At 38.7% G+C, this 26,951-nt stretch overlaps 1 protein-coding gene across 2 annotated transcripts; it reads right to left on the bottom strand.

Annotated features, from left to right (window-relative positions):
• Window positions 1-26,951, bottom strand: PAK1IP1 (PAK1 interacting protein 1). Of its 2 annotated transcripts, none has more exons than XM_036741232.1 (10): window positions 26,820-26,951; window positions 24,433-24,595; window positions 23,204-23,324; window positions 23,041-23,115; window positions 22,451-22,503; window positions 19,791-19,936; window positions 19,597-19,694; window positions 4,996-5,095; window positions 2,937-3,060; window positions 1-2,432 (listed from the first exon to the last, which is right to left on the bottom strand). In XM_036741232.1, the coding sequence occupies exons 1-10, from the start codon at window positions 26,901-26,903 to the stop codon at window positions 2,230-2,232; spliced, it is 1,167 nt and encodes a 388-aa protein (XP_036597127.1). In that variant the 5' UTR covers window positions 26,904-26,951; the 3' UTR covers window positions 1-2,229. The 2 variants fall into 2 exon arrangements, with proteins under 2 accessions (XP_036597127.1, XP_036597128.1); XM_036741233.1 differs by having other exon boundaries at window positions 2,937-3,057; window positions 26,820-26,924.

Raw genomic sequence — 26,951 nt, 5'->3', positions numbered from 1 at the left:
TTTAGTACAGTCACTCTTCATGCGTTCGATCAAGAGTGTTGCATCTCTGATGTTCATTGAGTACATCTTCTCCTTTAGCAACCCCAGAAAAAGAAGTCAAGGGGGCTAAGGTATGTTAATATTCCAAATATTTCAAGATATGCATTTTTTCCTGTGTCCAGACTTTAGGGACACCCTGTACAGATGAAGTTATGGGAGCACAGAAAGCATAAGTGAGCTGTTCATGGTCTCATAGGAAGTGAAAGAACCAGAGCCTGAACCACAGCCACTTTTCTCATAAACTGGCTTAGAAAATTTTCAGCTTGCTCACACTTACATAACTCTAAGGAAATACTTTCATTTCAAATGGGGCATGTCACACTGTATTTTCATAAGCAAATCACATCCTGAATGTACGAAAAAGCATTTATAAAGTGCTATGTACAAAGCATGGCTCTAAGTATTGGGGATACAAATAGGAAAGCAAGAATACCCCTCTTCTCAAGCTCTCACATTCTAATAGAGGGAGACTCCAACAGACATAGGAGCATTCAGCTGCAGGGCAGCTGATAATGCATTCTCCATAGGGGCATTTCCATTGATAAAACTAAATTTAGTTCTGATATTAAAACATTGTAACACCAAGGACTTTGGTGGCAAGAACTTTTTCATGCTACAGAACATAAAGGCTATATAAAAAGGGAATAGATTTAAAAAAAAAAGGTTGTAAGATTTTAGACCTATGTAGTTTTAGATGAGAAAAATGAGACACGTCCCTCCCCCAAGGGAATCCCTTTGATCACTTTGCGGCAAATGCTCTGATGGTGCTTATCTAAGCCATTCACTAGACACTGTGGATACTTGCTATATAAATGAATATACTTTCTGCATAAATAGTCTCAAATATAAACATACTTTGAATAACAAAAACCAAGAGGTGTAAATAGATACAACTTAAGTTTTTGTTTTAACCAAGAACCTTTGAAGATTAAGCAAAATAGTTAAATGGCAGATGTGACCACTTACAATTTTTCAAATGTCATTAGAAGTACAATAAAACTTGCCTCATCAATTTTCACTATAGACCATTATTCTATATAAATATAGAATTCTATATAAATAGCCAAAGGCCTGCTTGGTAATTCCAACACATGGAATCCCAGCACAGACTCTGTATGGCTTGGCTAAGTTTCTTATGTGTATCTAGTCAGCAAACACTTGCATAAACCTGATTCTCATGCTAAACTTTCACTCCTTAATCCCCTATGGACTCTTACTAACATTGAATCCTGTATGGTATAACCTCCGATCTTTTGAAAAAGTGTAGCCCTCTGATCATAGCCCTGAACTCACAGAAGACATTAACTGAAATTTCAGATAATAATATGTTGCCAGTTTCCCAGACTTTATTCTTACCATCTTTATCCTTTTTCCACTTAATCTAATACTTGCAATCCAAGTGTCTGTTTTTTATTTCACTCACATAATATACCCTACCTATAAAAAAGTTCTTTAGATGATCATCCCATTACTTAAACCTTGCCCTACAAAGGAAAAAAAGTTCTAACTCACATTTAAGGAAATTCTTACTTTATTCTATCAGACTAAAAATAAAATCCAATTTCCTTCCTGCTTCCTTCATGGGCTTCAAGTACTGGTTCTCCATGCAGCTGCATTAAACACTCCCCTTTCTTACTCTGCCAGTCAGAAAACTGGTTAGAAGATAACTCCACCGCAATAAGCTGACTGTGTGCTGTGTCTCTTTGTCTTTGTTGAGAACACTGAGTCACACATCAGCTAAGATATGTTTCCACTCTTGGAAGAAGGGATGAAAACAACACTTTAAAGGTTACCCTTCCCTACATCATTTACAAACTTTTTCAACTTTTTTTTTTTAACAATTTTACAACTTTGTAAAAATATTTTTCCACTAAGGGTTGATTTCCCACCACACTGATACTCTCCATCTCTATTCATTTTAAATTTGATGAAAAGAATAGGGTTAGGACTTCTGAAAAGATTGTAAATTCAAACATTATTTACTTTACATAACAAAAATATTGCATATTTTATGTTACTACATTATATATACTTTACACACTGAGACCTCTAGAATACAAGAAGCTCTCATATATATGTGCCATATGAATTTCTCATATGTAGAAATTCCTTACTTTTCCTTAAAAACAAATTAGGCAAAATTAAGAAATAATGATTGCATTACAAAGATTTTCTTGAATTTTCAAAGATTTATTCAGTGATTTGTAGTTTCTTTTTTTTCTTCTTTTCTAGTATACCTTCTAATTTTCTTTTCTTGACTGACACTACATTTTCTGCTTTTGTTGGTTTTTTGTTACCCTTAGTCCGACCAAATTTCTTGGATTGTTGCTGTTTTCCTGCTGAATCATCAGATTTTGGGGGGCTAGTTTTGAACTCTTGTTCTTCTTTGCTTACTGAAACACAACAAAAGTGACAGTGAAGGAAAAAGTAAGATTTTTTTTTCAAACACCAAGACAAATCATTTAAATAATTAAATGCAGAACAGATATCAATTTCTCATCTAGAGCACAACTTCTGCATTAATGGGTCAGTAGAACTCAAAATTCATTTGCTCCCTGCACAGTATTCTTTACCACAAGGAATTCTGATACAATGAATATTTAAGTCCACAAAAGAGAAGGGATTCTGGGCAACCAGACCCCAGACCTGGGCCACTCCCTCCTCTTGATCTTTTCTTTACCAAGACTCAGTGGCTTTGCACCTCTGAAGTTAGAATTGCTACTGTGACCTTCCTAACAATCTGGGAAGAGCAGGCAGCAAACTGCAGCTGGGATGGACACTGGAGGGATGCAAGGCACACCTAGCAAAACCCTAGGCACAGCGGCACACCTTTTGAGAAGCAATGTAAAAGATAATTCCAAATTTTAAATGTAATGGAAGTGATCAGCATCAGTTACCAGGAGAAGGGGCTGCAGCTGTAGGAAGTTCATCTTTGGCGTCCATAACTCTGTCTAGCCACACTCCAAGGCAGGTGAGTCTGGCTTTAGTGTTTACTTCACACAGTAAAGATGGCGGAGTCTTCTGAATCAGGAGAAAAATAAAATCGAAAATATGTTAATGTTGAATTATTTTAATGCAATTAAAGTTTTTCACTTCATCCATTAAGAAAACAGTCTGATTTTAAGATTTCATGACATAAGCAGAATTAACTTTAAAATAATTTCCTTTGGTTTTTAATTTCAGTTTAAAAATTTGCATAACAATACGAGGTTAAACCATATAATAAAGTAGTAAACATGGATGAATCCTGAAATACAACAATCTAGCAATAAAAGCACAATAAATTGTCATTTCCAAACCTTGACTATTAAGTGACAAGTCAATTCACTTCATGGAGTAGTTAAGGGAACAAAAACCCCATCATGACAAAAGGCTTTGAATCAATCACTGCAGTTCTTTGTAAAGTGATCTGACATGACATGCAAAATTACTAGAAATTACACATATTACATGAAAACTCTTTACAAACAAAACCTACTACGTCAGGATTTTAAAGACTGTGACCCTGACTATACACTATATACCACTCACTTTTTCTCCCTTGGTCTCATGCTAGATGGTGAAGCAGACAGAATGGAGTCAGGAAGACCTGAGTTCAAATCCACTCAGACACTAGCCACATGACCTTAGGCAAGTCACATAACCTCCATTTGCCTCAGTTTCCTCAACCATAAACAACCATAAACAACCATGCAACAAGTTTGTTGTGAGGATCAAATGAAGTAATATTTGTAAAGTGTTTAGCACAGTGCTTGACACAAAGCAGGCACTTAATAAATGCTAGCTATTGTTGTTGTAATTGTCTTTCCCTTTTTACCTCAAAGTTATGGGATTTAAAGTCTGGTTCAATGATAAAAGATGAGTGAGATGAGATTTAAAAAATAAAAAGACCACAAATAGCAACCCAGAGTTGCTAAAATATAAACTTGAAAAAATCCTCTTAAGATAACAAATTAAGTCTCTGACTCATTTCAAATACCCAGATGTGTCCCTCAGAAAAGTTTTATTCAAAAATCACTGTGGTTTGTAAAAGTGCAGACCTGAGCAAACTCAGGCCCATTAATAGGGGAAGTACACAGATAGTAGTAGAAGCAGGATTTGAACCCAGGTTCACATTCTTAAAATCTTTCTCTTTCTATGCCTCTAGCTAACACAATATTAATGAAAGCTTATTTCATGATAAGTTTATTAGTTTCCTCTCTGAGTTTTAAAAAAGAATCAGTTTATCATTAATTCACATCTGGGCCACTGAATTTACTCATTTAACTCTGAAAATCCACAATATTAATGGGAATCAATAATTAACTGAAAACTTTCCAAAGGCTAAAAATTTCTACAATGTAAAAAATGGCAAACACCACAGAATAGAATAATTTAGATGGAAGTCAATTTCACTTTCCAACAATAAGATTCATAGTTATTAGCTGTAATATTTCATATTTGCATAACATTTTATTACAGTGCTTTCCTATCCTATTTGAGCCTCGTGACCAACCTGATTGTTGGGACAGGCATTTAGAATGAGAAAACACACATGCGTCCCTAGGTCAGGTTTGAAAATTGTGTCCTCTGTGTCTTTTGGTGGGTTTCCATGCCCTCTCCAGAAACAAACACATAACTCATGTACACACATATTCATAAAAAACCCCCGCATGCCACTGAGAGTTAAATTTTCTGGTATTTAGATGCACTCATAAAACATCATCAATAAAAGCATTTGTCAGTACACCTGACTGTCACTCTAGATAGATGCTTACCTATAGGCCTGGCTCTATGGGGATTATCCCTACTTTCCAAATAAATAGGTACCATGGTTGTCCAAGGACACAGGGTTATTAGGAATCAAGGCTCAAACTCAGGTCCTTGGCAAGATAAGGAGAAAACTAATAACCAAAAATGAAGTGAGAGCCCTATTACACTGACTTATATTGACTTGTATTATGCTAGCATACTGACCTTATCTGGATTATGCCTCCACATTTTGATGAAGCCATCACTTGACGCTGTCACAATAACATGATGCTCTGGGACTTCAAAGCTGCAAATGTCTTTTACTCTAGAAGAGAAAATTAGTCTGATGACAAAGAGCTCCTCAGGAGCTACATTTGAATGGGTTGGGAGAGGGAGTCAAGAGACACTTACCCAGAAAGTACTATAGAAATACAGCTTAAGATGTTTTAGAGGGTGTGACAGTAGGCCCTGGGAGAGCTGAGAAAGGTCTCCTGTAGATGGTGCTTGAGCTAAAAGAAGTCAGAGAGTCTATGGGCTGGGGGTCAGGAGAGAGACTTCCTGGCAGCACCATCAGTTGGGAGTTTGGCTAGATTGTAGATTGCATGGCAGGGAGAAGAATGTAAGAATATTAGACGGGTAGGAAAGGGCCAGGTTGTATCTGGTCCTGATGGTACTAGGGAGGCCCTAGGTTTTCTGAGTATGATGGTCAGACATAGTTTTTTTTAAGGATGGGGAAAGGGTATATCTCTAGGCAGCTGGGAAGGAACTATTAGACAAAGGCAGAATGACAATTAGAGAAAGAACGGGGATGATGATGGGGACAAACAGAGAATATAGGAGGATACGCTCAAGGATACATGTAGAGGCAATAGCCTTGGCAAAAAGAAAGGCCGCATGGTCATCAGAGATTAGAATGAAGTTAGTAGGGGATAAAGTCAAAGATAGGTGAGATGAGGAGAAGGAGAGAAACAAGAACTGTGGTCCAAGAGCATAAATATTTTTGGTGATATATATATAAGGCAAGGTCTTCAGCAAAGAGTATCATGAAAGGCTTGGGGAGAAAAGAAAAGGTCAGAGACAGGTGCTGAGGTGGGCTGGACAAGGAACCAAATAGAGCAGAGTAGTAGGTGCTACAGGAGGGTGCAATTTAGAATGGTAAGCACAAGTCTGTAGTGGACTCCAGCAGCACAGTGTTGCAATTTCTTCCAGTTCCATAAAGCTAGCATGTGAGAAGAAGCAAAGGAATCAGAGACGGGTGTAAGCCACAGCTGGCAGTCACACAAGAGATTCAGGAGTAAAGGACAATGTACAGTTGAACTGGGGCCAATACTAGAAAGGAAGAAGAATGTAGCCAGAGCAGGAATGATGGCCTAGGAAGCACTGAACAATGAAAAGACTGGAGGGCAAGGTGAAGAAAAAGTGAGTTTAAGAGATAAAAGATTATCATCAAATAAAGAACGTTTAGAGTTCTTGAATATGAAAGGAAATAATACCAAATCAAAGGTACAGCTACCCCTGTGTGGAGCTGAGGTGGAGTGAAGCAGGTCATCGAAATGAGTAGACTGAGGAAGTGGGAAGTCAGAGTATTTGAGGGGAACACTGTATATAGTGAAGTCCCCTAGAATGAGGGAAGGGGTTAGGGTGGAGAGGAAGACTATGAGTTAGGGACTGATCTTATTAAGAAAGAAGAATGTCTTAGGAGCTGGCACCTGACATAATAGCAACCAGAATCTAAATTGTCTGGTAAATAAGCATTCAATTAGCCTCAGAGGAGAGGTTGCTAAGGGAGGGTAACAGGGAGGGTCTGAGTGGCAAAAGGAGCAAAGTAGACGCAGACTCCCCACCAAGATCAGTGTGTTCAGAGGTTTATCAGTGAAAGTATAATCAGTACTGGAAAAGTCCAACCAAACTTCTCTTTCCCTCCTAAACTGGTCCTCCTGATTTCCCTATTTCTCACCATACCAATAATACCAGTGGCACTGAACATTCCTCAGCCTCCTATGTTCCAGTGTCTGAAGTTACCCAATCAGACGGTAATTCTGTCTCTGCAATTTTACACACAAGCACTGTCATCTTCTCTAGCACTACCTTGGTATAGGCCCTTAATACCACCTGCCAGGATTTGTATAATACCTAATAGGTATTTTCCCTCATGTGTTCTGATCGGGTCAGGGCACATCCCAATTCAAAATCACTGGTTTCTGGCTGGCATTCAGATGGAACTGGATGTAATCCAGATATAATTTTCATTATTCCAACTCAACACTTTTGCTCATGCCAAATCTTATGCCTGTAATGCTTTCCATTTTTCTTCAACTGTTGAATTCCTACATGATTTAAAATGTCAAATTCGAATTTTAATCTCTTTCATAAAACCTTCCCTGGTCTCTCCAATCTTTAAGTCTCTGTACTCTGGATTTCTCACATGCATTTTTTCCACCTCTTAGATTTTAAAAAAAGTCATCTGTGTATCACATGCCTCAAAGCTATAAAGTGAATTTCATTAGGGTAGGTTTGATATATAATGATCCTATAATGATCTATTCATATGTTTCTTAATATGATGGACTAGCACGATGCCTTCCAGTATGCACTAGGAAAGAATTTACCTACCTGTCTGCCATGTGAAAACTAACTTAACAATTAGCATCAAAAGTGATTTCTGGCCATCTAGCGAGAAAAAGCAGGACTACCTATCATATAATATTTTTTAAATGTCAAAAGGACCAGGGCTTAAGAGTTCAAAGGGTTATCTAAAGGTTAGTCCAACCTCTCTTTACAGATGGAGATACTGAGGTCCAGAAAAATTAAGTGACTGTCAAACACACAATAAGTGATAACGCTGGAAAGTGAATCCAGACTCTCTCATGTCAAATTCAGCACTCTTTCCACTTCATCCATGAGTATTTCCAGGAAGGTACAAATAACAAAAAGAAGGAACTGCCTCCATATTAATATGTTGCTTCTGGGAGGGGTGGAGCCAAGATGGCAGCTGGAAAGCAGGAACTTGTGTGAGCTCCCTGCCAGGTCCCTCCAAAAACCTATAAAAAATGGCTCTGAACAAATTCTAGAACTGCAGAACCCACAAAATAGCAGAGAGAAGCAGGGATCCAGCCCAGGACAGCCTGGATGAGGTCCATCACACACAGAGCGGAGGGGAGCGGAGCCCAGCGTGGGCAGCGGCAGGACCAACCAGACCAAGAGTTGGGCGGAACAGGCCCTAGCGCCCTGAATCAGTGAGCTGTGGCAGTTACCAGACTTCTCAACCCACAAACACTAAAGACAACAAAGAAGGTTAGTGGGAAAAGCTGCTGGGCACAGAGTGAAAAGAGTTCGCAGTTTGGCCACCACCCCGGGGGCAGCGGGGGGGAGGTGCAACTACAGAGCTAGAGCTGCAGCTGCTTCCGGCCCCAGGCCCACCTGGTGGGAGGAATTAAGTGGCAGATCAGAGCAGGAGTGCAGAGCCTGCTTAAGATTTGCATCAGGTCCGGATTGGCGGCTCTTGGGGAAGGAGGGGTGCTGATGTAGCAGAGCTGGCTGTATAGAAATAGCTCTGAAATCAACAGCACATTCCCTCAAACTTGGAACAAAGTACTCTTTACTCTACAAGCAGTCATACCCTGCTGAAAAACTCAAGGGTCAAGTAAGTTGGCTGGGAACATGGCCAGGCAGTGAAAACACGCCCAGATTCAGTCTCAGACTTTGGAATCTTTCTTTGGTGACAAATAAGATCAAAACATACAGACAGAAGAAGTCAACAAAGTCAAAGAGCCTACAACAAAAGCCTCCAAGAAAAACATGAACTGGTCACAGGCCATGGAAGAGCTCAAAAAGAATTTGGAAAAGCAAGTTAGAGAAGTAGAGGAAAAATTGGGATGAGAAATGAGAAGGATGCGAGAAAACCATGAAAAACAAGTCAATGAATTGCTAAAGGAGACACAAAAAATACTGAAAAAAATATTGAAGAAAACAACACCTTAAAAAATAGACTAACTCAAATGGCCAAAGAGCTCCAAAAAGCCAATGAGGAGAAGAATGCCTTGAAAGGCAGAATTAGCCAAATGGAAAAGGAGGTCCAAAAGACCACTGAATAAAATACTACCTTAAAAATTAGACTGGAGCAAGTGGAAGCTAGTGACTTTATGAGAAATCAAGATATTATAAAACAGAACCAAAGGAATGAAAAAGTGGAAGACAATGTGAAATATTTCATTGGAAAAACCACTGACCTGGAATATAGATCCAGGAGAGATAATCTAAAAATTATTGGAGTACCTGAAAGCCATGATCAAAAAAAGAGCCTAGATATCATCTTTCAAGAAATTATCAAGGAGAACTGCCCTGATATTCTAGAGCCACAGAGCAAAACAGAAATTGAAAGAATCCACAGATTGCCTCCTCAAAAAGATCCCAGAAAGAAAACTCCTAGGAATATTGTCGCCAAATTCCAGAGCTCTCAGGTCAAGGAGAAAATACTGCAAGCAGCCACAAAGAAACAATTTGAGTACTGTGGAAAAACAATCAGGATAACACAGGAGCTAGCAGCTTCCACATTAAAGGACCGAAGGGCTTGGAATATGATGTTCCGGAGGTCAGTGGAGCTAGGATTAAAACCAAGAATCACCTACCCAGCAAAACTATCATGCTCCAAGGCAAAATATGGACTTTCAACAAAATAGAGGACTTTCAAGCTTTCTCAGTGAAAAGACCAGAGCTGAATAGAAAATTTGACTTTCAAACACAAGAATCAAGAGAAGCATGAAAAGGTAAACAAGAAAGAGAAATCATAAGGGACTTACTAAAGTTGAACTGTTTTGTTTACATTCCTACATGGAAAGATGATGTGTATGATTCATGAGACCTCAGTATCATAGTAGCTGAAAGGAATATGCATATATATATATGGGTGTATGTACATATATACATATGTGTGTGTCTATGTATGTATATGTGTGGGTGCATGTGTATATGTATGTATATGTATATATATGTGTGTATGTATGTGTATATATATATGTATAGACAGAGGGCACAAGGTGAGTTGAATATGAAGGGATGATATATAAAAAAAAATAAAATAAAATTAAGGGATAAGAGAGGAATATATTGAGAGAGGGAGAAAGGGAGAGACAGAATAGGGTAAATTATCTCGCATAAAAGTGGCAAGAAAAAGCGGTTCTGTAGGAAGGGAAGAGGGGGCAGGTGAGGAAGAATGAGTAAATCTTGCTCTCATCAGATCTGACCTGAAGAGGGAATACCATACACACTCAATTGGGTATCTTACCCCACAGGAAAGAAGGAGGAAGAAGATGAAAAAGGGGGGGATGATAGAAGGGAGGGCAGACGGGAAGGAGGTAATCAAAAACAAACACTTTCGAAAAGGGACAGGGTCAAGGGAGCAAATTCAATAAAGGGGGATAGGTTAGGAAGGAGCAAAACATAATCTTTCACAACATGAGTACTGTGGAAGGATTTCACATAATGATACGCCTGTGGCCTATGTTGAATTGCTTGCCTTCTCAGTGAGGGTGGGTAGGGAGGGAAGAGGGGAGAGAATTTGGAACTCAAAGTTTTAAAAACAGACATTCAAAAACAAACAAAAAAGTTTTTGCATGCAACTAGGAAATAAGATACACAGGCAATGGGGCGTGGAAATTTATCTGGCCCTACAAGAGAAGAAGGGAAAGGGGGATGGGAGGGGAGTGGGATGACAGAAGGGAGGGCTAACTTGGGAACAGAGCAACCAGAATATACGCCATCTGGGAGTGGGCGGGAGGGTAGAAATGGGGAGAAAATTTGTAATTCAAACTCTTGTGAAAATCAATGCTGAAAACTAAATATATTAAATAAATAAAATAAAATAAAAATAAAAAGTAATAGAACTGATTCTCAAACCCAGTAAAAAAAAAAAAAAAGAATAGTTGATAATGTGGAGAAGGTCAGTTCAAGAGCTAATAATTTCTGGTGACAATGTCATTTATGCCATTTTGGGTTCCCCTCCTCTAGCAAATGAGGGCCATAGAATAACTATCCAAGGTTCAAGATAATCTATGAATTTGTATCCACTTGACATCGGAACTCATGACCCCAAATGGCATTTACTCTTTTTCTGGTTGGATGGAAGAGGCATTGAGTCCAGAGCTTTTCATGTTAGGAAAAATGACAATAGAATATCACTCCCCCCATTACCTGAAGCCCATTCTACCACAAATACACACTGTTGTGAATGTCACACCTTCTATACCATAGAATCTAGACAGAGACTGAACTAGAAATATGGAACATGCAAAGCAACATGCAATAGAGGTCTCTGTACTCCAGGAGCTTGCAACCTAGCTCTGAAGATAAAACATGCACAGGAATATACTGATAAAGTTATTCTAAGCCATTTTTCAGAGACCTGTTAAGACTGCCAGAGGTAACCAGATGGCATAGAATGCTGGGTATGAACTCAGGAAGACCTGAATCCAAATCTGACCTCAGGCACTCACTAGCTGTGTGACCCTGGGCAAGACACTTAACAAACTCTGTCTCCCTTAATTTCCTCATCTGTAAAATGGGAATAATAACAATACCTACCTCAAAGGACTGTTGTGAGGATCGAATGAGATAATATTTGTAAGGAACCTTGCACAATGCTAGGGCACATAATAACAGTTACATAAATGCTTATTCCCATCTCTTAAGACAATATAACCAAAACACACCCAAATTTAAAAAAAAAATGTTGCCTCTGACTACATATGGAGTCTTACCATCACTCAAAAACTAACATCATTCAGGAAGAAATGTGCACACAAATACTTATTTGAGCAGTATAAAAAATGCAGATGACTTGATGGTAGCAAACTAATTTGAGGCCTCAGTGCTGCACTTTCATTATCTATGAGGACATTCCAAACATTTCTGAGGTTAAAATTGGTCACAGCAATTGAAAAGTTCAAGAGGTAAACCTAGGTAAAGCTCAAAATAGAGATTACAAAAAAACTTATCAACATGATTTCTCCTAGGTATGTAGGGCTTAGGGGAGGCGTAGGAATGTAATAAATACAGAGCAGACTTTGAAGCCAGAGAGAACTGAGTTCAGACCTCAACTGATAACACAAACCAGCACTGTGACATGTGACCCTTGGCAAGTCACTGAACTCCTCAGTGCTCTAGCCAAGTCTTTAAGATTTTAAGTTGCAGAAGCTGATGACCTCCAACTGGTAGAGGAATTTCCTCAGAAAGTTCCCTATACCAGTAACATCATGTGTCCAGTCCCTATCCCCAGGGAGAAACTTACCCTAGATTTACTTAAATAGTATTAGATTTCTCAAACTATGTTTGGAAATATAGTTCAGGACTGAAAAATGAAAAAAGTCAAAGGCTAATATTCAGAACTTGTTTATCATGAATATTTTCCTAAGGAAAAGAGTCAGAAGGTGCTGGATATGTTAAACATCACCATGAAAAGTGAAACTGACTGTATCCATCAAAAGATAGATGAATAAATGAAACAAATGGGTAACCTACATCTTGACAGCAAACCACTATTTACCGGCACATAAGCCATTTAAGAATCAGTTTGCATACAGGCAGATCCCAAACTATAACTAGCAAAGGTCAAATCAACACCATGTTAGAAGGATAAAGATGAGGACACCTTGCAAGTAATAACAACAGCTCCAACCTGACCTATATCAACAACTGATTATGAAAACAGAAAATGAATAAAACTAACAATACTGACTTTATTTATCATGACCTCTTAAGAGATATTTAACAGATGTAGAGTAGTGACCAAAAACAAACAGAAGTCCATGAGGCCAGAAACCACCTCAATGAACAGTTTGCCAGAAAAGACAAGGCAGACAAGGAAAATGCTGGAATAAGAGTACAAGCTTTTTGCAAAAAACTCCAGAGAAGGTTAGCGGAAAATTATAAGCACTATTGTCTCATAAAACAGTGAAAAACACTAGAAGAGAAAACTGGACAAGAGAAAGTTTAGCTTGAGATTCAATTAAGTCAAGTCAGATCATGCTCAAAGAGCTTGGACATGAAATTGAGGGAACAAACCTCTTACACCTTCTAAAACAATACACTGATGACAGAAACTACCAACTTCAGACTCCATCTTCTATATACCAAATGTGTACTATTGCAAGAATGTATAGATAAAACATAGGAAAATGAAAACTGGAAGATCTGATGTACCTGACTAAATACAAGAGAAATTTGTGCTGAAAGTGACCATTTGGAAAGGCACTAGGGATCAATTTTTAAGATCTCAAAGAGGACAATTCTAAACAAATAAGAAAGCATCACATAGAGTATTATAAAAGCAACCAGCAACCATGTGCCTTTCTCTTCTCTATTAAAATCTTTAAGACTGTACAGATCAAAGTGACCCTAAATGAAAATACACAAAAGGTACCAGAGGAGGCTTTCATAGTCTATTTTCTATAGCGGATCACATTTCTACAGTCACAGACTTGACTGAAACATTGTCTGTCGATTCCAAAAAACATGTGACTTGACAGAACAGAGTCCATCTTCAAGGCATCAACTCCTATGCATATTTCAAGAGTTTAGACTAGATTCAACCAGAATTACTTTACTATTAACATTCTCAGCATCAACATGACATAAAGACTCAAACAAGGAGATGTTAACTTGCCAAAAGTTTTTTGTCAGAATCATGGAAGATACCTTGTGTGAATGAAGGAGGGATTTCCTATAAATCACTAGGTTTCCTGGATATTCCTGTTTACAGAAAATGTGGTAATTGCTTTCAACTGTGATGCAATAAAAAGCCATGCTCAAAGAGATCCACATCACTCAAAAGACTAACCTAATAAAACACAGTGGAAAAACTAAATGGATGAAATAGATATATTGCAGACTATGACATGCAACTGAAGAGGTACAAGGTACTGCACCTAGAACTGAACAGGAGAAAGAGTATGAGCTAATAACTTTTGGGAATCTGTTCTGTGCTTACAATAATTCTCAAGCTGCTCCCTGCCACAAAAGCCCAATTCTTTCTATCATGTTACAGGCCTGTGAATCACGGAACATTAATCTCAGATGATCAAAACTGAAAGTGATCCAAAGGACACAGAAAAGGCACATAGTAAATAATGAAAACAGACACTTTTTTTTTTTGAGCCAGGGTCCCCTAATCTCAGGTAGTGCAGGAACCATATCCTTTGGGCCTGTAATAAATGTCTCTCCAGTGATTTAAATTGTTTTTTATGTCTTTGAGGAGCATTTTGTAAATATAACACTGTAAAAACAAGCAACTTTCAAAGCTGTAAGAACTATGATCAATAAAGTGACCATTCATGATTCTAGAGGACTGATGAAAAATGCTCCCCATTACTGAAACATGACAGATTTAAGGTACAAAACAACCTTTATTTTGTATATAACTCTTGAGGGAATTGACTGCATATATTTGTTACAAGAATTCCCATCCCACCCCCCAACAAGTGAGGAGTAGGAGAGAGAGAAAATAGATTTCTATTAATTTTCTAAAAATAGAGAGGTGCTACAGATGTGAAATATCATGAGCACTTTCAGATGAGGTCACTGGATTATTTGTTTTACTTTGTTACAAGAGATCTCTCATAAAGTGGGAATAATCTGTAAATGTATGAAATATAAAAACAAATAAAAATATATTTTTCAAAATATATTATCTATACAGGTACCTTGTCAAATTGGCTCCCAGATATTTTGTGCATGTTGCAGTTCTTTTGAATGAGACTTCTCTATTATTCCTATTTTTTTAAAATCGCTATAAAGAAATGCTGTTGATTTTTAAGGGTTTATTTTGAATCCTGAAAACCTAATGAAGCTATTGTTGAAATACTCTTTGTTGACAGGATTTTCTAAATAAATTATCATGTCATCAGTAAATGGAGGATTGTTCTCTCCCCTTTTGCCTATCTTTGTGTCTTTTTTTCTCTTGTACCATTGCTATGGCTAAAAATTCTAGAGGAAAAAAAGTGGGGGAAAGGGGACATCATTGTTTTACTCATATTAACTGAGAAATCTAATATTTTCCCACTGCATGTAATTCTTATTGGGGGCTGCTTTGTAAGGCTTTCTGCATAAATGAGTATTGCATTCTGTCAAAGGTTTTTCTACTTCGATTAAAGATAATCATGTAGTTTTGGGATGTTTTTGTTTTTAATATGATCAGCCCTCCCTCACACACATCAAAGTCAACTGCAAGTCATGTCATCATTTCCCTAATGTCATGGTCCTCTTTAAGAATGAAGGACAAACACAACAGTGATTAAGTTAACCCTTCCCTTAATTTCGAACCATCTTTGCATTCCTGGTAAAAGTCCAACTTGGTCAAAATGAAAGAACTCACTATGTGACAAGGATTTCTGGGGAAACTGGACAACAGTCTGGCAGAAATTAGGTTGAGACCAGTACTTACACCATATACCACAATAAATGCAAAATGGATACATGATCTGAGTATGAAGTCATACCATTAAAAAAAAGGTGAAATAAACAGAAAACCCTAACTATGTAAATGGAAAGAACAACAACAAAATCAATGCTAAATGCTATGAAATTACAGTGATCAAATTTGGCCCTACTCTCTTCCTTCTTTGCAGATGCAGTAAATTATAGGTTTGGAACACTATTGATAACATCACACTTTTTTACGTGTCAGTTTTGCTAAATTGTTTCCCTCCCCAGTCCACTCACCCCCACCCTTTTAACTCTGACATAAGTAATTGCTTTCTGGGAAGAGGTTGGTGGAAAGGCTTTGTAAATTAAAAAAAAAAATTTTTAATGGAGAGAGTGTTATCTCTCTGTAGAGGTGGAAGGAGGCAGTACCCACATTGGTGAGAACATAGATCCACTGATATAATGTATTATGGTGATACTATAGATATAGACTGGAGTCAGAAGACCTGAGTTCAAATCTGTTTTCAGATTCTTTTTTTTTTTTTTCTCAAGGCAGAAACAAAACAGAAGCTTTATTTGATCAAGTCTCGCGAGAATTGGGCATCTACCACTACCAGGGTGGAGATGGTAGTGAACAGAGGCAAGGGGGAGAAGGCAGGCAAGGGGATATATAACCTTGTACAAACAATTCTAAGAAATCCCACCCCCAGAGGCTGGTCCCCTGTCCCTATTTGCTGGGACAGGCGGTCTCACAATCTAGCCCAGAATACGTTTACCCAATACTAGCACAGAAACTACACAATTACCTTATAGGGAAATTTTTTTTTAATAATTTAAATTTATTTATTTGATATATTTAGTTTTCAGCATTGATTTTCACAATAGTTTGAATTACAAATTTTCTCCCCATTTCTACCCTCCCCCCCCACTCCAAGATGGCGTATATTCTGGTTGCCCTGTTCCCCAGTCAGCCCTCCCCTCTATCACCCCCCTCCCCTCTCATCCCCTTTTCCCTTCCTTTCTTGCAGGGCAAGATAAATTTCTACGCCCCATTGCCTGTGTATCTTATTTTTTAATTGCATGCAAAAACTTTTTTTTTTTGTTTTTGAACATCTGACTTTAAACCTTTGAGTTCCAAATTCTCTCCTCTCTTCCCTTCCCACCCACCCTCCCTAAGAAGTTGAGCAATTCAACATAGGCCACATGTGTATCATTATGTATAACCCTTCCACAATACTCATGTTGTGAAAGACTAACTACATTTTGCTCCTTCCCAACCCATCCCGCTTTATTGAATTTTCTCCCTTGACCCTGTCCCCTTTCCAAAGTGTTTGTTTTGATTACCTCCACCCCCATCTGCCCTCCCCTCCATCATCCCCCCCCCTTTATTTATTTTTTTTATCTTCCTCCCTCTTCTTTCCTGTGGGGTAAGATACACAACTGAGTATGTATGGTATTCCCTCCTCAGGCCAAATCTGATGAGCGCAAGGTTCACTCATTCCCCCCTCACCTGCCCTCTCCCCTCCTCCCATAGAACTGCTTCCTCTTGCCACCTTTATGCGAGATAATCCACCCCATTCTATCTCTCCCTATCTCCCTCTCTCAGTATGTTGCTCTCTCATCCCTTAATTTCATTTTATTTCTTTTAGATATCTTCCCTTCATCTTCAACTCACCGTGTCACACATATATATACACATAGATATATACATACATACACATTCACATATATATATATATATATATATATATATATATATGCATGCATATTCCCTTCAGCTACCCTAATACTGAGGTCTCATGAATCATACATGTCCTCTTTCCATGTAGGAATGTAAACAAAACAGTTCAACTTTAGTAAGTCCCTTGCAATTTCTGTTTCTTGATTACCTTTTCATGCTTCTCTTGATTCTTATGTTTGAAAGTCAAATTTTCTATTCAGTTCTGGTCTTTTCACTGAGAAAGCTTGAAAGTCCTCTATTTTATTGAAAATCCGTATTTTGCCTTGGAGCATGATACTCAGTTTTGCTGGGTAGGTGATTCGAGGTTTTAATCCTAGCTCCATTGACCTCCGGAATATCACATTCCAAGCCCTTCGATCTCTTAATGTAGAAGCTGCCAGATCCTGGGTTATTCTGATTGGGTTTCCACAATACTCAAATTGTTTCTTTCTGGCTGCTTGCAGTATTTTCTCCTTGATCTGGGAGCTCTGGAATTTGGCGACAATATTCCTAGGAGATTTCTTTTTTGGATCTATTTGAGGAGGCAATCGATGGATTCTTTCAATTTCTATTTTGCCCCGTGGCTCTAGAATATCAGGGCAGTTCTCCTTAATAATTTCTTGAAAGATGATATCTAGGCTCTTTTTTTGATCATGGCTTTCAGGTACTCCAATAATTTTTAAATTATCTCTCCTGGATCTATTTTCCAGGTCAGTGGTTTTTCCAAGGAGATATTTCACATTGTCTTCCATTTTTTCATTCCTTTGGTTCTGTTTTATAATATCTTGATTTCTCATAAAGTCACTAGCTTCCACTTGCTCCAATCTAATTTTTAAAGTAGTATTTTCTTCAGTGGTCTTCTGGACCTCCTTTTCCATTTGGCTAATTCTGCCTTTCAAGGCATTCTTCTCCTCATTGGCTTTTTGGAGCTCTTTTGCCATTTGAGTTAATCTATTTTTTAAGGTGTTGTTTTCTTCAGTGTATTTTTCAGTATTTTTTGTGTGTCCTTTAGCAAGTCATTGACTTGTTTTTCATGGTTTTCTCGCATCCTTCTCATTTCTCTTCCCAATTTTTCCTCTACTTCTCTAACTTGCTTTTCCAAATCCTTTTTGAGCTCTTCCATGGCCTGGGACCAGTTCATGTTTTTCTTGGAGGTTTCTGTTGTAGGCTCTTTGACTTTGTTAATTTATTCTCTCTGTATGTTTTGGTCTTCTTTGTCAGCAAAGAAAGAATGCAGAGTCTGAGACTGAATCTCGGTGCGTTTTCGCTGCCTGGCCATAATCCCAGCCAAGTAACTTTTGAGTTTTTCAGTGGGGTATGACTGCTTGTAGACTACAGAGTTCTATGTTCCACGTTTGGGGGGGAGGTGCCAGCTCTGCCACACCAGCACTGCTCCTTCCCCAAGAACCCCCAACCCGAACTGGGCTCAGATCTTCGGCAGGCTGTGCACCCCTGCTCTGATCCGCCACTTAATTCCTCCCACCAGGTGGGCCTGGAGCCGGAAGCAGCAGCAGCCGTAGCTGCCCCACCTCCGCTGCCCCCGGGGCTGGAAGCCGAACCGCGAACTCCTTCCACTCCTGCAGCTTCTCCCACTAACCTTCTCAGCAGTCTTTGGTGTTTGTCGGTTGAGAAGTCTCGTAACTGCCACAGCTCACTGAATCAGGGCGCTAGGGCATGCTCTGCCCGGTTGCTGGTCTTGTTGGTCCACGCCGCTCAGGCTGGGCTCTGCTCCACTCTGTTCCCAGCTCCCAGCTCCGTGCGGGATAGACCTCACCCAGAGACCCTCCAGGCTGTCCTGGGCTGGCGCCCTGCTTCCCTCTGCTGTTCTGGAATTGGTTCAGAGTCATTTTTTATAGGTTTTTGGAGGGGCTCGGCAGGGAGCTCAGGCTGGTCCCTGCTTTCCAGCTGCCATCTTGGCTCCGCCCCCCTGTTTTCAGATTCTTGCTAGCTGTGTGATCCTTTGCAAGTCACTTAAACTCTGCCTCAGTTTCCTCAATGGTAAAATGGGGATAATACAGCATCTACCCCCCCCCAGGGTTGTTGAGGATCAAATGAGATAATAGTTGTAAAGCTCTTATCACAGCGCCTGGCACATAGTAAGCACTTAATGTATGTGCTACTGAAGTGAGCAAAGCAGGCACTTAATAAATATTTGTTTCCTTCCACCCTATTATAGGAACTATCACTTATATTGATGTCATGTTAAAGTTACTAATCATGATAACCTCAGTTATTGTAACACACATTTTTATATGCATATACATTTTAACATTCCATAGCAGTTACTGCCACAAAGTACTCCATAACATATTTTTAAAATCTCTGATCTCAAAAGACACGGAGCATATTTGTTCAGTTAGTTTTTAGTTGTGTTCAACTCCGTGTGACCCCATTTGTAGCGGTTTGCTGTTTCCTTCTCCAGATCATTTTATAGATGAGGGAACTGAGGCAAACAGGGTTAAGTGACTTGCCCAGGGTCACACAACTAGTAAGTGTCTGAAGCCAGATTTGAATTCAGGAAGAAGAGTCTTTCTGACTCTAGGCCCAGCACTCTGTCCACTGCACTACCTAGCTGCCCTTGGGGATATGAATGTGTATGGATATATGACTACATATGCATCTAAGTGTAAACACAGACACTTATACATGAAAGAAAAAAGAAATAAGCTTAAGTGTTAAGAAGCAAATACCTGTTTTCATGAGCCTTAAATTCACAGAGACATTTTAGTGAATCACAGTCAAACAACCTTACAATTTCTTCATCTCCAGCCACAGCAAGTATGGAATCCTAAGAAGAATCAAAAACAGGGTAACATACCTAAATATTGAAAACACAAACATACATACACACTCTAGAATTTCATTGCTAGTTTTATGTACTTACCGAAATAAATGTAACAGAAGAAATTCTCTTTCCAGTGGTGATGGTACCAGTAATAGATGCAGTTTCAAGTTGGTAAATGTCTATCTTGTTTATTGTGACAACTATATACTTCTCTCCATTAGGGGACCATTCAACTATGTGAGCATCTATAGTTTTAAAAGTAATTAAAAGAAATATTTGTCTAATAAATAAAAATCACAAAAACAGAATAAAATATTTATTTCCACAAACTTTACTATGGAAGTTAGAAAAATAGAGGACTTCAAATAGATCCCAAAAAGAAATCTCCTAGGAATATTGTTGCCAAATTCCAGAGCTCCCAGATCAAGGAGAAAATACTGCAAGCAGCCAGAAAGAAACAATTTGAGTATTGTGGAAACCCAATCAGAATAACCCAGGATCTGGCAGCTTCTACATTAAGAGACTGAAGGGCTTGGAATGCGATATTCCGGAGGTCAACGGAGCTAGGATTAAAACCTCGAATCACCTACCCAGCAAAACTGAGTATCATGCTCCAAGGCAAAATACGGATTTTCAATAAAATAGAGGACTTTCAAGCTTTCTCAGTGAAAAGACCAGAACTGAATAGAAAATTTGACTTTCAAACACAAGAATCAAGAGAAGCATGAAAAGGTAATCAAGAAACGGAAATTGCAAGGGACTTACTAAAGTTGAACTGTTTTGTTTACATTCCTACATGGAAAGATGATGTGTATGATTCATAAGACCTCAGTATTAGGGTAGTTGAAGGGAATATGTGCATATATATATATATAATATGTTTATGTATATATATAAGTGAATGGGTATGTATGCATATATCTATGTGTATATGTATGTATGTGTATGTATGTGTATATGTATATATATGTGTTTATATGTGTGTGTGTGTGTGTGTGTGTGTGTGTATATATATATGTAAAAGAGAGAGAGCAGACACAGGGTTAGCTGAAGATGAAGGGAAGATATCTAAAAGAAATAAAATGAAATTAAGGGATGAGAGAGCAACATACTGAGAGAGGGAGATAGGGAGAGATAGAATGGGGTGGATTATCTCACATAAAGGTGGCAAGAGGAAGCAGTTCTGTGGGAGGAGGGGAGAGGGCAGGTGAGGGGGGAATGAGTGAACCTTGCTCTCATCAGATTTGGCCTGAGGGGGGAATACCATACATACTCAGTTGGGTATCTTACCCCACAGGAAAGAAGAGGGAGGAAGATAAAAAAAAATAAAAGGGGGGGTGGGGATGATGGAGGGGAGGGCAGATGGGGGTGGAGGTAATCAAAACAAACACTTTGGAAAGGGGACAGGGTCAAGGGAGAAAATTCAATAAAGTGGGATGGGTTGGGAAGGAGCAAAATGTAGTTAGCCTTTCACAACATGAGTATTGTGGAAGGGTTATACATAATGATACATGTGTGGCCTAGGTTGAATTGCTCAACTTCTTAGGGAGGGTGGGTGGGAAGGGAAGAGGGGAGAGAATTTGGAACTCAAAGTTTTAAAATCAGATGTTCAAAAACAAAAAAAGTTTTTGCATGCAACTAAAAAATAAGATACACAGGCAATGGGGTGTAGAAATTTATCTTGCCCTACAAGAAAGGAAGGGAAAAGGGGATGAGAGGGAAGGGAGGTGATAGAGAGGAGGGCTGACTGGGGAACAGGGCAACCAGAATATAAGCCATCTTGGAGTGGGGGGGAGGGTAGAAATGGAGAGAAAATTTGTAATTCAAACTGTTGTGAAAATCAATGCTGAAAACCAAATATGTTAAATAAATAAATTTAAATTAAAAAAAAAGAAAAATAGAGGACTGAAGTAACTTCATAGATCTGGGGCTGAAAGGGACCTGAGAAGTCATCTAGCCCAACACCCTCATTTTACAGATGAAGAAAATGAGGCTCAGAAGGTCACTAAGGTGTCAGGTGAAAGAGCTATGATTCAAACCTGTGATTACAAATCCAGAACTCTTCACGCTGCAACACACTGCTCCCTCTTACCTTCATAAATAATTTTTCAGGTAAAATTGCCAATCTGTACAGAACTACTATACCTAAACACAATCTACCAATATAAAATCAAGAGTCATTCCCTAATAGATTAACTAGTTAAAATATTCGGAGTTTTTTTTAATAGTAGCAAAAACCTGGAAATAAAGTGGAAGCCCATCAACAAGAGAGTATCTGAATAAACTGTGATATATGAATATTTTTTTCCAACTTTGGATCTATGGTCCTCCTGCACTATTAAGAAACTAATATAAGAAATTCAGAGGTTCAAGGGGAAACTTACATGTAGTGATGAAATGCAAAGTTAAGAACCAGAAGAACAAACTTACTCATGTTTGTAACACAGTAAACAAAAGCAACTCTAAAAGGCATACAAATTCTGATTAACTGCAATGTTTAATCTCAGTCCCAAAGAGCTGATGATGAAACATACCTGTCTTTTTGATGGAGGTGGGAGACTATGAATATGAAATGTGATACACACAGTGAATTGCTTGATATGTTTACTGTTTTTACTTGAATGTTTTTCAATGTTTCAAGGGAAGGTTCAATTAGGGGAGGAGGCCAAGGGTTGCTATTAAGCAGAAATGACTGTTATAAAAACAAAAGGCAACATAAAGTTTAAAAAACAAAAACATTCTGCCAACAGAATACTTACTTTGTTTTATATTTTTTATGAATGCCGATCTTCCTTCAATAAGGTTCCATGTTCTGTAAAACAAGTTTTTTTGGCACTGTCATCAGTAAGATCACCAACTAATGCTTAATAAATACTCAGTGTCTGAATGATGCTAACAGGAAACTAAATCAACTAAGTCTTCATCAAAACACAGGGAAAACAGTATGTTATTTTGTTACAAATACTTCATCTTGTTGATTTACTCTAACAGTGTTTGAAGAATTTACTACCCCATAATATTATAGTTTAAGAATGACTTGCTTCAATGCCTATGGGAAAATTTTAATGTCCATCATCATTTCCACTTTATGTTCACAATAACAAATACATTACTATGTGTTTGATTCAAGAGGGATGCTCCCATTTTAAGAGTTTAATTATGACTATAAAACTTTTCTTCACATCCACGTAGCCTAAAAAGGCTAATAGCTATGACACGGAGGACATAAAGAAAAGCACTCGACTAAGATAGCAAAATATGGTGCAGTAAAAGTTATTTGTTTTGCTTGGAGAACAATGACTAATAATTCTACTACTGCTAACTAAAAATTTGATTAACTACTGCTTACCGTAATGTCTTGTCTGTTCCCACTGATAGTGCTAATTTGCCAGATGGATGAACAGAAAGAGAAGTCACATGTCCCCTTAAAAAAAAAAAAAGACAATAGTTCAGCATCCAATTTTAGTTCCCAAGTTGAGAATTCCAATGGAGGCAAGGAGGCTCAGACTTACTTATGTGCTTTAATAGACTTCAAGCAGTCCCATCTCTTTGCATCCCAAACACAAATTAGTCCATCATCTCCTCCACTAATTAAGTGCCCATTACCAAAGAATTTCAGGCAATTTATTGTGCCTATCAACAAAAAGAAAATCAAGGTTGCTGTAGTTACATCATGATGGCTATATTTTTCAGTTGAAAGCTCCACTTTATAATGTTATGTACATATATGAGATGCTGATAGTTTAGCATTGTTAAAATGCAAAGTATTAATTTACACAATTAAATATTTCATCTATTGGCATGTTTTAATTCAAATGTGTTGATTTGACACTTTTAAATCTAAATAGTGAGTCGGTATATTATAGTAGAAGGTTCACTAGATTCAGTCAAAGGACTTGAGTTCAAATCCTTGCTCTTCTACTTAGTTATCTGTTTCCCTCTGGTAAGTCATGTCACCTCTGTGGGACTCAGTTTCCGCATCCTGCAAAAATCAAGGTACTGGCATAGGTGACCTCTAAGTTCCCTTCTACCTCCAAATATATGAACCTATCATTGGCTTCTCCCAATGTGGTAGTGGATATGTATTGTTCTGATCATAAATGACTGGCTAGAGAAAGTGGAGAAATCCATGACTAAGAAATTTTTGGTTTCCTCTGTAAACCAACTTAACACTGAAGTGAATGGTGAATATAGTGCTGTGGCCTTACAAGCAACATCTTCCAAATTAAAGCAGCTAGGTAATACAATGGATAGAGTGCTGGACCTGAAATCAGAAAGACCAGAGTTAAAATCCTGACTCAAACATTAATTAGCTGTGTGACCTTGGGCCAGTCACTTGACCTTGCTAAGTCTCCATTTCCTCAACTATAAAAAGGGTATAATAATAAAACCTACCTCCCAGGGGTGTCATGAGGATAAAATGAGATCACATGTAAAGGATACAGAAACCCTATGCTCACTAGTATTATTCCAAATGAACTAAACTGCCACAAACAGTATGACATAAGTGGTAGTTAGTACACAAAAGGTTAGATATACTACAGAAACTCTAAGGTCTTCTCTGGTTCTAAAACTATGATTCCAAAAGATACAACCATGTTGATGTTGCTGCCTTCCTGAACACTTCATGTTAGGTAAACTTATAGTTCTATTAAATATTTTAGTGTACAGGTACTGATATGTATGTAAATACAACACAAAAATAATGATATAGTTATCGTAAAAGATAGAATTTCCTTACCATTATGATGCATCAATGCTCCATGTTCTACCTTTTTTTTCATATCATAGATGTGAATTGTTTCATCTTTGCTTCCAGTGACCACAAAACGGTTATTTACAGCCACTGCTGACAAGGAGGCAGCATGGCCATGGTGGGTGAAGTCAGCCACAGGGGTCCATTTCTGTATAGTGAATAAGACACACTCTAAAGCCACAGTCACAGCACATATTAATGATCATGTTGATTAACTTTGACAAGCCTCTTTCCAATGAGCAATGGACCCTGTAAACGCGTCCTGCTGCAGAGGCAGCAAAAAATAAAAATCAATGAATGCAATCACTGGACAAGCAAAAACTGAGAACCAAATAAAGAAGGCCAGCAAGTCACCTGAAAAGCTGGAGGACAAAGTATGGCACTAATGCCATCTCTTCATCATGCAGACTACTCTCTAGCTATCATCCATATCTCTTCTCCCCTCCAACCCTGGACTGTACCCATAAGTCCCCTGGCCTTGATAGGTGAGCTTTAGCCTGATGTTGCTTAGAACTAGGCTTCCATATCATTTCCACTATGTCACCTCACACATACTATTCCCTTCCAGTTGCCCTTGATATGTTTATCTTTCCTCCTGAGAGTGTAAGCTCTTTGAGGGCAAGGATTATCTTGATTTCTTACACTTACATTCTGACATCTCAGCACAGAAGCTGGAACATAGCATGTGCTTATTAACTATTTATCTAAGTAATGTTCCCAAACACCATTAAGGTTTGTGAATACTATGTCTGTATGGCAGTTACAATTATATCTATTACATATATTCTAAAGGAACTATGAAACCTATCAAGTAACAAATGGCTTGACATCAGTGATGACACCTAGAAGCTAACCTATTGATTCTGAGGCAATGTTCGCTGCCATACAGTTTTTCCACATTAGGATTGGCAGAGGATGATTTACATTAAAAAGCACTTTAATGTTAGAAAAACACTTTTTAAAGCATCATTTCATTTGCTTTCCCCAACCACTCTATAAAACAGGATCAAGCACTATGGTTACATGGCTACTAAGGAGCAGTTAGGACCCAGAAGCATGTCTTCTGACTCAAATGTCATGATCTAGTGAGTCACTCAGCTTCTCTCACAAGAACACCTAAAATTTCTGTGAGGTAAACTGAAAGAAGGTAAAGAAAAGGGTCCTTCTTTTGATAAACAACTTCCAAATAACGAACATGTTCCTTTTCTAGATAGGGTACTTGAGCCAGCATTCCTAAACATATGGTCCATAACAGAACACTAACCATGGACAGTTCTCAGAACTGGTAAACCAACAACTCAATCATACAAGACCTTGAAGTTTCTAATACAGTGTCCTACAAAAACATCATGAGATCACCACTACTTTGTACATATTGAAATGGAGGCTGAGAAAAGTTAAATGACTTGTACAGGTCTTATTAAGAAATAATTTTAAGCAGTGAGGAAGGGGAAATGAAAGAATTAGAGGGCATGATCTAAAAGTAGAAATTCAGAGTTCTGGATCCTAAAGGTAGAACAGTTTACCGCTGATGATAAAATTAAGGATATGACCATTCCTCTGCGTGGCTGAGAGTGGTTTTAACTCAGGTTGTCTGACATTGTATGCCACACTGCTAGGAGGAGCTCAAGAAGCTTAAACCAGGGAGAGAACTCTAGCACCAAAAGAAACCGAAAACAAAAACAAAACCCCCATCACAGCAAATAATATATGGCGGTATAACAGTACGGTATAATGTGGTATAGACCAAAAGTATTTTACAAATCAAGGAGGAAGAAATCAAAGTAGAGCTGTATAATTATAACTGATAAGAAGTGAAATGGGGGTGGGGGAGAGAGGCAGAGACGGACGCATAAGTCAGAAAAGAGGCATTTCTTAAGGGCTTAATAAGTGCACAGACACCATGCATGTGTGGACCTAACGGCAGGGTTGGCAGTGGACAGAATACTGTTCTTGGGACTCCTAAGATTTCTAGGTAATGGCAGCTTTGCAGTTACCTCTCTTGACCTCGGTTTCTTCATCTGTAAAATGAGGAAATTAACAGCTGCACACACTGGATTTTGTCAGCGAAGGCATTTGCAAACGTGAAGATGTTATAAAAACGTGAGCTGATTATTGGGGGGAATGGATTCGCCCCATTTGAGCTCTTCCTACAGAATCATGGGCTCCCTCCTTCCTCCTCATGTGGAAACCCCTCCTCGAGCTGAAGCTTTTCCCCCGCCCAGCACTCGGTCCACATGCCCTGCGACTAGAGGCTGTCAAGCAGAGAAGAGAGACCGAGTCTCAAACCCTGGCTTCCAACCCCCGAGCGCAGCGGCTTCGAGGCCCGGGGGTCACAGCCCTGACCCTGAGCCCATCATCCCCGCGCTCACCTCGCTCTGGCCTCTCGGGCCCGGCTCCCTGTGCACCGTGAACCCGAAAAGAACCTGCTCGTAGCAGCCACATACTAGCTCCATTCTGCCGCGCACGCGCACGTGTCTCCTTCCCTTCTTCCTTCCGGAGCG

Source organism: Trichosurus vulpecula, chromosome 1 (assembly GCF_011100635.1).
Source record: "Trichosurus vulpecula isolate mTriVul1 chromosome 1, mTriVul1.pri, whole genome shotgun sequence".
Lineage (NCBI taxonomy): Eukaryota > Metazoa > Chordata > Mammalia > Diprotodontia > Phalangeridae > Trichosurus > Trichosurus vulpecula.
The sequence above is the reverse complement of the archived record's forward strand: the minus strand, read 5'-3'. Positions and strand labels throughout refer to the sequence as shown.

Excerpts from the sequence above, each read along its gene's own strand:
- PAK1IP1 (XM_036741232.1), bottom strand. The coding sequence starts at position 26,903 with ATGGAGCTAGTATGTGGCTGCTACGAGCAGGTTCTTTTCGGGTTCACG. Across the intron at positions 23,325-24,432 it reads AGCATTGATGCATCATAATG|GCACAATAAATTGCCTGAAA; the intron begins GTAAGGAAATTC and ends TTTTGTTGATAG. Across the intron at positions 23,116-23,203 it reads AAGTCTATTAAAGCACATAA|GGGACATGTGACTTCTCTTT; the intron begins GTAAGTCTGAGC and ends TTTTTTTTTAAG.